The sequence below is a fragment of the Sinocyclocheilus anshuiensis genome, unplaced genomic scaffold, assembly GCF_001515605.1.
Source record: "Sinocyclocheilus anshuiensis isolate Anshui unplaced genomic scaffold, SAMN03320099.WGS_v1.1 scaffold916, whole genome shotgun sequence".
Classification (NCBI taxonomy): Eukaryota; Metazoa; Chordata; class Actinopteri; order Cypriniformes; family Cyprinidae; genus Sinocyclocheilus; species Sinocyclocheilus anshuiensis.
In genome coordinates, this window is record NW_015548264.1 from 1,463,683 (window position 1) to 1,474,551 (window position 10,869).

Sequence of the window (10,869 nt, forward strand, 5' to 3'; positions counted from 1 at the left end):
ACTTTGAGAGCAATACGAGCATCGTGCTTTCCATCAATAATTACCTTCTCGGTGCTTTGAATATGAATCGAATGATATCCTTTCCCCAGACCAAAACTATTTCTGCCTCTCCCTTCGACTACAAAAAACCCCACATCATATTTGATAATACGTACTAAGGGAGACAGGTCTGGGAAGGCATAAATCTTTTTTTTCTCCTTATTTAATTTGTTTTTGTGTGTGTTGCGATAGGGATTATTATTTCTCAGCTGGTGGGATCACATCGCTCATGGTTGTAGACCCCTGAAGAATTCTATTAACCCTGGTTATGTCTGCCTTAATAACATGCCACACTGCTAAACAGGACTGGATTGATTCTGTGCGGATGTGGGGATGGGGAATCTTGTATAATAAATCCAAGCATAATTTACTCGGAATAAGAACGGGCGAAATAGAACACAGAACAAAGAGGAAGGGATTAAGTCTATCTCTTATCTCGCCGGCACTAACTTAAGAAAATAAATAAGGAAACGATCCAATCGAGAGGAGTGCGTCGGAGCGCTTTGTAGGATTGCCGATTGATTGGCTCGTCAATGGAGGCTGCTTTTCTTTTGTTGTGTTGCAGATGTGATTTGAGGAACTGGGACCGTGCCACGCTCGCCCCTAATTTGCTGCTGGCGAGGAGACGTCGAGCTGGAGGCACGGGAAGACCGCTCATGTGATGGCTAGAATCGAATCAATTCAGTCACCTTGAACTTTGAAGATGAAAGAATCACATGGGCACAGTTGGCCTCTCTCTTCCCTCACTAGCTTGTTATAAAATTCTTAAAAGAGACATAACAGAACATACACTTCCACAAGAACCTTATCAGTCGCATCTGGTACAAACCGTCACCGTACCACGAAGACGGATCTACACGTCTCCTAATGACACGTCTGGTGCCATCTATCTCGTCGCCGCTGTTGTTTGAGGCACAAATTTGTAAGCGTCGTCGCGAATGAAGATGCAGTTTAGCAGGGCACAGTCAATGAGGCATACTGCGAGATGGTAATCTCAGCCTGCCTCTGGCCCTCTGGCGATGCTTTACAGTCGCGTTTCCCCAAAGCCTGCTTGTGTACCGCGCCTAATGGAGACTCTCTCATCGCCCATGCCAAAATTAAATGAACTGTGCCATTTCAAAGCGCCTCCTGCCTACTGTAGCTTCTAGCACGCTCGCAAAGCCGTGACTCCCTGGAGCGTCCCGTTGAGCATTTATATCATTTCATATACATACGTTGCACACATGTGTACGTGGGTTTATTAACGCGACAAAAAGTTGCATGATACATTTTATGATATAATTATATTTCATTTTTGAAAATATCGTAACAATGCTAACTATTGATTTCAATGCATTAATCCTTAAAGTTTATGGAGATTCAGAGAATATCCTAGTCATATGATTGTCTTATGTTAAGTTTGTGCACTAGTGACGTCATATGCATGGTGTAAACAAGCAGTAGTGATGCCAATGTAAGACGAAAAATAGATAACATTTTTAAAAATTATATATTGGTAATTATTTTTATATTTCATATAACATATTAATATTTATTTATTATTATTATTTAATTAGATATTAAATATGATTTACAATAATAAAAAAAAACTATATATTTGTTGATTGCGTTTAGCCAATCAAAGGTTAAATACCACAAACCTCTTCAGGCAGTCCATGAAAAACAAGCTCTAATTTTTTTAGATTTCAATTTGATAGTCATTAATTCTGCAGGATGCTTTTTGCAGAATATCATCCTTTGCTGGTTGCTGATAAGTTTTAGTGATGCCAGGAAGAGCCAGATATATGCATGTAGAATGTGTCTTTATTTTCTGGCTTTAAATTGTAACAAAGGTTGATTGCATATCCATTTTTTTCTCCATATCATGCAATCCTACAAGAAAGCAGCTTAAGCACTCTTTCCTTTTTACTCATTAAGAGAAAACAAGAATATTCTTAGGGGTGACCAGATGACAGATATTGGAGTCTATATTTGTCCGTATGCCAAAAATCCATACTTGCAGACTTGTTGCTTTAAAACTGATGCATGCTGGGCACACAGATAGAAAAGCGAGAAATTGAGAGGTTGGGTTTCTAAGGAAACCCTTCCATCAGTGGACAAAGGTAAGCTGATTGAACAAGAACCAGGGTGGTCTCTTGCTAAACAATGCCCCTCTATCAAGCCTCAGTGTGTTGATTGGATCCAACAAGTGAATCCATTGAAAACTCACAGAAATGGCAGCAGTTTATAGGCTCATAAAGATCCCCTTTGAGCTCCTTTTCTATTATGAAGAGCAAAGGATATCTAACAGCATGGGAGAACTCTGGGCGTTAAGGGCAGCCATTAAAGCCAGTGTTAACAGCAATATGGCTTTTTGTGGCACTTGCTTTGTTTGGGATTTGGCGCAAGGCCCTTAGAGAGTTCTCTTTTGAATGTGGTACAGATTCAGCTGTTTTCAGTGACATCTTTTAACTTGCAATCTGTAGTGTCTAGAGTGCATATTACGACACAAATAAGTTTTTCCTCTTACCGTAGGTAGTCCCTCCGACAGAGGATGAGGTTGGCTTTGGTGTACAGCGTGGAGCCCACCTCGCCGAGTCGGCAGTCGCAGCAGGCGCACTTGAGGCAGTCTTCGTGCCAGTACTTGTCCAAGGCCTTCAGAAGGTAGCGGTCCTTGATTTTACGGTTGCAGCCGGCACAGCCCTTTGGCTTGGTGTCCGGCTGGACGGAGAGCATTTGTATACCTGCGAAGACAGGCGACAAGGGGCGACACGAGGGTGAGAACATGGTTCCTGGTGACTTTTGACAGTCAGTCATGTCCTGTGTTTTTCAGTCAAGAGATGAACACACACTTTTTGGTCAACAATAACAAGAAGCCAATGTAGCTAACATCCTCCTCTTCCCCCCGCTTTAGGGGAGGGGCTCAAACTTGCCCCCAGAGCAGGCATTGTGTAGGCCTTTACAGGGCGTGAAAGGGCTTTGTTGGGTAGAGAGGGAACAATGTGGTCTCATGCTGAAGGCCTGTAATTAGTATTCTCCTTCCATACAGAGGAGAGTAAGCTGTACCCGCTCCCCCCTACGCCATCGCTCCGGCCCCTCTTTTTTTGTCCCGGCCCAAAAAAGTTTTTGTCCTACATTTTTACAAGTACGTCTGATTCTGCCCAGTTGTCCTGCCACTGAGACAGTCCCCATTTCTCACCTTGTGCAGGAGAAGCTGTCAGAGCCATAGATTCCACCTAATGTATATGCTGCTCTTGGAGGGGGGTGAGAGCGCAAGCAGTGAGAAATTGCGAACTTTGAGTGAGAGGGTCACCGAGAGATTTCTCAGCTGTCGTAAATTGAGTGTCTCTGTCTGAATTGAGGACCTCCCTTGGGATAGTTATAATGTGCTCGTCGCCGCGATGCGTTGTCCAGGCAATCTTGCTGAAATACATTCATAGAGGAATAAGAGATTAAAAAGCCTTGTTTGGACTGCATAAATCTGTCTTGACAAGAAAAGTTTGTGAAACATTTGGTATAATATTTAGGAAATTTGTGGCAAAATTCTGACATTATTACTCACCCTTATGTCATTAGAAACTTGTTTCATTGTATTAATAAAATGCAATGAAATGTCATTTTAATTGAGACTTTTGCGTTCTACAGAAGAAAGAAATTCATACATGTATCGGAACAACATGAGGGTGAGCAAATGATGTTGGAATTTATTTTTGGGTGTGCTATCCCTTTAAATAGTCGTGCATGTCAACACATTTGGAGACCATTAAGACTCTGCCCTACCTAACAGATAGAGAGAGTTTGCCACTTTCTTTTTTTTAACATGTGGCCTTGACGGTAATTACTTTCAAAAATGATTTGCCAAAAGCGTGGCAGTTGGCCCTCACAGAAAATAAACAAGACAGTGCACCAATTAGTAAGACTGAGGACAGGTGTGAAATTGTTTCAATTCAACTGAGCATTACAATGCAGGGAAAGGAACAGCAGGTAGCCGATCCCTCTAGGGTCATAATTATAGCCTAGAGCAAATATCTGATGCAGTACCATAGGCTTAGACTGTGAACAACTTCTTTCTGCTGTAGGACCATGCTCGTTAAGATGTAGGGACATTCAATGAAAATGAGGCGAGGGATAATGATGATTCCTTCGACCTCGCTGGCGTTTTTATGATGCTTTATTTTGAGTTTATTCAAAGGAGTGGACTTGATGAGGGGAAAACAGCAAGGAAGCACATCAGACAGGTAGCACCGCCGCACTGTTTGTTCCATTGTGTTTAATCTGTTGAGCTTTTAATTGGCTGGATTGGATTGTAAGAGCAGCACACGGCTGATTTCCTCTGCTATGCGTTCTTGTTCTGTCCCACTCATCTGCACTGTCCCAGCTCACCTGGTTAACACAACAAAGTCACCGCCTCTCATTACCAAGCCAAAGAAGTTAGAGTTTCGACTCCCCTCACCCTCGGTCCGCAATCATGGTTAGTCCTAAATGAATCGATTGTGGCACAAACTAACTAGCCCTTCTATTCACAGGCTTGGATTCCCAAATCTGTTTTTTTTTCTAATAGGAGTGTGGGATGTTCATGCCCTCATCGATTTTCCTATATCAAACGGTGAACAAAAGATTAATCTAACACACTGAAATGGGGCCTGGGTAGCCATTTTAACAAATACAGAAACCAAGTGATTTTGATAACGATTTTCTACTGATGTAGAACACTCAACAACAACTGTTCTTTGAAGCACGACCACTTTAGTCCGATTCCTGAATGCATGACCCTTAACTGGCTCTTTTTAGTCTTTCAGAATTATACAGCAAGACCAGTGTAGTTCGATTGGATAAAAATGACTCTTATGAGCCGGTTCTTTTAGTGAATCAAAAACATACAGTGCTATAGCCCGAATCCTGAGCCAATGACTCTTATGAATCGGCTCTTTTTAGTGAATCAAATACAGGCAGCCCGAACAGTGTAACACGAGTCCTGAACTAATGACTCTTTTGAGCCGGTTATTTTTAGCGATTCAAACTTATACTTTTGTACCAGTCGGAGCTGTTACTGAAATAATCGGACACTTGATTGAACCGCAAAATGACTTTTGTCATATTCGACTCTAAATGAACCAAGAACTGTCACTGTGTTATGTTGTACTTAACTGACTGAATGGCACGAGTTGAGCACTTTAAGATACACATTATGAGTCAGTAGGCATATTTTATTAAATAAATGAATGCTTAATGAATTAGGTCACCACATTTTTGTTTAACATTTTCACTTATATAAATGGGACCAATTATCAGACTGCATCTAAACCGCCTCTGAAAAGTCTACGACAAGTCATTACGTCAATCTAAATACATCTTTTGGAAGAACTGAATTAAATTGATGTCTTATTTGTTATATTGGTGCTGATGAAATCTGAAATTATCTCATGGTTTGCAAATAGATTGCTGAGAGCAGTAAATGCAACACGAATCGCAGTTTCTCCCGAAATATTTCCTCCTCAAGAGTACTAAAAGAATAATTAATGGGACCGTTACAGAACCGAAATCATTACGCGCAATCGAATTCGCAACCAAAATCGTTAAATTCTCATCCCTACAGGCCTGGGACATTGGTGTCTTTTTTGTCTTTCTTCGCTCACTCAGATCTTTCATTATGTCCCGTTCGCATAGTGATACGATGCTCTTTGTGCGCTTTCCTGTTCGCAGATACTGATGGAGAAATTTCAGGCGAGACTTGGCAAACACCGGGCGCAAAGTACCAATTTGATTTCACATCACAGCTGCGCGAGCCGGAGATGCTGACATTTCACCCTCTTATCAGTTTAATTACTGTTGCCATGGCAGCCTAGCGCACTGAAAAGGCCAATAAGATTTGCAGCTTGCAAAACGACAAAATGAAACCGTTAACGCGTTAGAAACGGTGATACGCAACGGCACATCATATTAAACGCTATTCACAATTGTCTAAGCAAACCACGAAAATTCGCACGGGGAAATGAGGAAAATGCGTCGCTTCGGCAAAATGCAGCTGTACGAGGTTAGGCAAAACTGCCGCTGTATGCATAGAAACATCCCAAGTACCCATCCACACATTTAAACATATCACACTCGCGTTGATAGGATGCAAAACGCAGCTCTTACCGAAACTTTTCTCCCTTTTCTGCATTGGTTGACCCGCTTCGGCTCCCAGAAACACCATGCAACAAGACGAGGCTCGAGCCAAAGATGCGCGTAAAGTGAGCAGCTGCTGTATGCGCGCGAGGGTGCTTCGCTTTTGTTACAAGTAACAATCCACCTCGCTCCGCCAGAAAAGAGTGAAAACGACGAAAACACCAATCAACAAAACACGGGAGGGAGGAAGAAAGAAAGATAGATCGAGCCGCTATCGCTCAGCGCCACACGCTGTTAAGACTCCGTTTGTCACAACAGTGCTCGACTATGAAATTAGATCGACCAGCAGCCGTGGCGAGGCAAGTGGCGGCGAACAAATGACAGCGGATGACAAAGGCATATGCTTTACCCCTTCGCGCTCGCCGTAATCTTATAATCCTATCGTGCTTCTCGCTATTCGCCTATTTCAGTGCGCGTACAGTAAAAGGCACCAAGTTGGATGTATACAAAAGACAACATACAGGAACTCGCACACACTAAAACGAAATCCCATTTTGTCAAACATTTACGAAGTGATGCATGCCATATTTTTAGAAATATAAACACGAATGCTATATTACAAACACGTTCTACAATCTCTTTCAAGCTTTAAAAACGGCTCTTAATTGCTTGTTTTTGAATGCACAAACTTTAATGCAAATAAAGTGTGTATATTATCATAAATACACATCCACTATTTGCAATGTTGTTTAAGTGCACTCTTATTGTGTTAATAGCTGTCTAGCTATTGTTTGTAATTTATATCAGTCGTTATTTACTGCCGTGCACACAGCTTGGGTGTTTATAATGCGTTGCAATGTAGCTTCCTAAAGAAACATCGTTTCGTTTTTGTCCATTGCTGTTCAGAAATGACAACCTGACTTTGCATGATCGGTTGATCTGAAATAATTTGAATCACATGCACAAATTATGCGTCTACGTAAGGCATGCAAGACTGAATTTTGTATTAGCCATCAAAGACTACTAAATGCATCCTCGTTTGGTTAAGCAATTAGTTTCGCAGTGCATTTAGGACCAAACGAATTAGAGCAAATCCGTTCGGAAAAGACAAAGCACAACTCACCTTCTTGACCAAGTTATGCAGAAGGTTAACTTAGGATAGAGCACCGACTCCAACTCAATATTCCTCGGAGCAAAAGTTCACGAGCACAGCGGATAAGAGTGATCTTCAGGCTGAAAATAATGAGGTCCACATGGATCATCTACGAGTAGTAGTTCGCACCAAAAGCTACAGGTGTTCTCGTCATGTATTGAGTACTCTGAGAAAGCTCACAACAACTTGCCCATCAGTGAGTGAGGAACGAGGAATAGTGAAGCCTAGCTTTATTATCTTCAAACCCAATCCCTCACCAGTGAGACATTACACGAGGAGGAAAAGGTCATTCGGTTATTACCGACAGTCGGAGTAACGGAGCGCGCGCTCGCTAACACAAACTTAATGCTCACCTCTCTGAGACGCGCGCGCCAACATGCTATGAGCTCTGTACTACAGGTTTAGACTCGCTCTCTCTCTCTTTGTTTTAGCAGCTAGGCAACAATTTCGTGGTGCTACTTAGTGTTTTATAGCAGAGCCGGTCTGATTCATAAAACGCACACAGTTATGTATATGCATGCATATGTCTGTCATTTTGGCGACAGGTGTTTGTGCACTTGCATCTGTTTGAATCGTAAATAGAACAGAAAAAGGCTTTCACACCCTGATGCCTTATATAAGAACCTTAAGTTTCACAAATAACTTTTTTATCTTAAAGACATCTTTATAATGATGCTTTAACAGAGCCAGAAGCCAGTATGCTGATATGGAGAACATATCATTAAAAACAACAAAAAAAAAAAAACGTTTTACTCTCTCAAAAAAAGCATATAAATAACTTAAGAATCCCATATAACAAAAATGGTACTTGAAAATGACAAAAAGGTTCTTTGCTGATCATAAGGTGCACAATAACTCACTAAGGAACATTTCATTTTTAGAGTGTAAGAAAATGCAGACTGCGTTACAGTACTGTATATGCACTTGATTAAGTACAGCACCTGTGAGCACATCAGGTGCAGATTAGTTTTTAAATCCAGGAATATTTTGGTCTCATATTAAATCAACACACCTAATTCATTCAGTATTTAAGTGATTAATTTAGTAGTACTTCATAGACTATGTTGGTTCAGAGCAGCTTTAATTGATTTAGAATCATTGATATCATCTAAAACTGTTTGCTATAAATTTGGCTCAAGCCAAACCATAAATGTGTTTCTTTTTAACTCCTATTACACTGGGTATCATTTAGCATTAACTATATTGTTAGTCTCTTAAAAAACAAGTGTAGATGTAAGATAAACTCACCAAGTAGTGTACTTTACACACACATTACGCACTATTTTGTGTTATACCTAAATCTTTCCAGGTAACCCCTGAAACCTTAAGTGCCCTCAGTATCCGTGTACTTCTAGTTGGGAATCACAAAAAGTGGAAACATAACAATAAAGAGAAGAGCTGTAAAAAGTGTCGACTGTGTCATCTGTAATCACACATTTAAAAATACCCTTTTTAAGTAAAAAAAAAAAAAAAAGATTTTTGCATAAACCTACAGTATCTAGCACTATTGTGTGATCTCTTGTCTGAAAGCATTTGTCTTCAGTCGTTTAGGCCTAAATTAAGTCGTATTACCTCAGGACACACAATGATAATTTTCCATTATTGATCATAAACTTTCACGCTTCATGTATGTGATCGCTGTGCACCTGCAAAATTAAAGTCCATGAATAGAAAGACAAAACTGTGCATGTGTGTGTGCGAGAGAGTAATAAATTTCACTGTTTTCAGTTTTTTTTTCCAGTCTGTGTTTCTAAAGCTATTCCTCGCCCATTGGTTACACCTGTTCACTCTAATTAGCACTGCTTGATACCCATGTTGCCGAGGTAGGATGAATCACAGGCCTTCAGTGCCACCTACTCTCCCTCCCCACACACATACACACACAGTAAGAGAGAAAAGGAAACATAATCACACACTCACTGTAGAGTTTATTTTCTGTCATGGCCCAAAAGTAGTCATTTATCGTCAGCCCTGTTTGGAAGAGACTAAACCGAGAATGTGGAGACGGAGAACTGATGGTAACAGAGTTGGGTAGTGTAAGATTGTGGCCCCATGCCAATCACTCTCTGCCTAAAATACAGCAGTAATGAGACGGGTCATAAAATGCTCCTCGCTTCCATTATGAGTGATGAGATGCATTAAAGCTGACAGGGTATTACCTGCCAGTAATTAGGTTTTGTCATGGATTGAATTATTTCAAAGCGGGCTATCTTGGTAATCATGCAATTTGCGGGGGAGACGCTTTAAGCTAAGTAAAAGGGAGCGGGAAAGAGAGAGAGTAGGGGACGCTGTAATCCCTTCTTCTTTCTCTGTCCTCCCGCCACCACTTCATCTCGCGCATTATCACGTCAATTATTCACCGAAGATATCTGAATTATTGGGGGTGATGAGCTGAGAGTGCCATCACCAGACTGTGCCGAGCGAGGTGAACGCAGCAGTCCGTCACGTTACGTGACGCTCGCACGAAACAGTCCCGCGCGCAGTCTTGGCGAACGGACGTCGTTAAAATGAAGAGCTGCTTATTATTTAGCCTCTCTCTCTCGCTCTCTCTCTCTCTCTCGCTCACCCCATCTCTCTCTCTCTCTCTCTTACACACAGACTTGCGATGTAACGTCAGCAAAGAGAGGGATATCCGACAGACGACCACCCCACTTCATCCGAGGAATGCAGGTTCGTTTTTGTGGTAGAAATGAAAGCGGGAGTTTAATTACCGGGCTTCACAAGGGGAGTAATCTTTTTTCGTGGAGGATTGGAGTAAAAAAATATATTTCCTGTTACTCTTACCCTGGTTTAAGCCTCCTTTGAGCATCTCCAGCGACCATTCATTTCACGGAAGCTTCAACTTAATCCCAGTTTTAAACCGCTGCTAGTAACATACAGAGAATCTAATGCTTTCGCGCACCCACCACAGTCACTCACATTGTAACAGACGCAGCCGACTCTTCGCTTCCTCATTTAGGAGAGAAACCGTCAAGGTAGTTGGCAATTATCCCTACATCCTTTATCCTAACAACCTTAATTAGAACAAAAGACCATCACCAATTAGTTCCGGTTTAGGGTCAAATTAAAACACTGCACGAACAATTGTTTCCAAGCTTCTTAATGAGGCTGCAGATCAGAATATGTTTGAGGAGGAAAAAAAGATCTGATTGAAAGATACTGTACCGAGGAAAAGTTGCCGGTTAAGACGAGATGGTAGCTCAAATATAGCCGGTTCCCTTGTCAAGTTCCAGGCGAGCGGGTTAAAAACACGCAGCCCACCTCGGTGCAACTCCTCCTCGCTCCCGCTTTAAAAAGATTCCCCTCCTTCTCCCCACGACGGCTGTTCCTTCGCTTGCAGTCTCGTTCCCTCTCTGGCAGCAAAGCAAAACAGACCTGAGCCGGCCCGCACGTCTCCTCGCCTATTTAAGCACCTTCACCAGGTCCCTAGTTAGCAGCACACTCCAGCTCATCCAAGAAGCTGACAAGCACCGTTAGGGAAGGCAGCGCATGTTGCTCTAATGGACCTCATTAAGTTCTACTTACAGATGTTCTCTTAACATAATTGATCTGCAGCGAGTTGAGAGGACGGCAACCTATTCCCTAGCCCC

General features: G+C 41.8%; 1 protein-coding gene across 6 annotated transcripts in view; it reads right to left on the minus strand.

The window, feature by feature from the left end:
- Positions 1-10,562, minus strand: part of LOC107655602 (LIM domain only protein 3) — a 49,129-nt gene extending 38,567 nt beyond the window's left edge. For 2 of the 6 annotated variants that reach the window (XM_016443149.1, XM_016443154.1), the window contains exons 1-2: positions 6,157-6,499; positions 2,549-2,762 (exon numbers count right to left, since the gene is read on the minus strand). In XM_016443149.1, the coding sequence (XP_016298635.1) occupies positions 2,549-2,762; positions 6,157-6,214 (272 nt within the window). In that variant the 5' untranslated portion in view covers positions 6,215-6,499. Of the gene's footprint in view, positions 1-2,548; positions 2,763-3,217; positions 3,266-6,156; positions 6,500-7,249; positions 7,343-10,063; positions 10,214-10,444 lie in introns of those variants that run through there. The other 4 variants (XM_016443155.1, XM_016443151.1, XM_016443153.1 and 1 more) reach the window with 4 other exon arrangements.
- Positions 10,563-10,869: the final 307 nt, after the last annotated feature.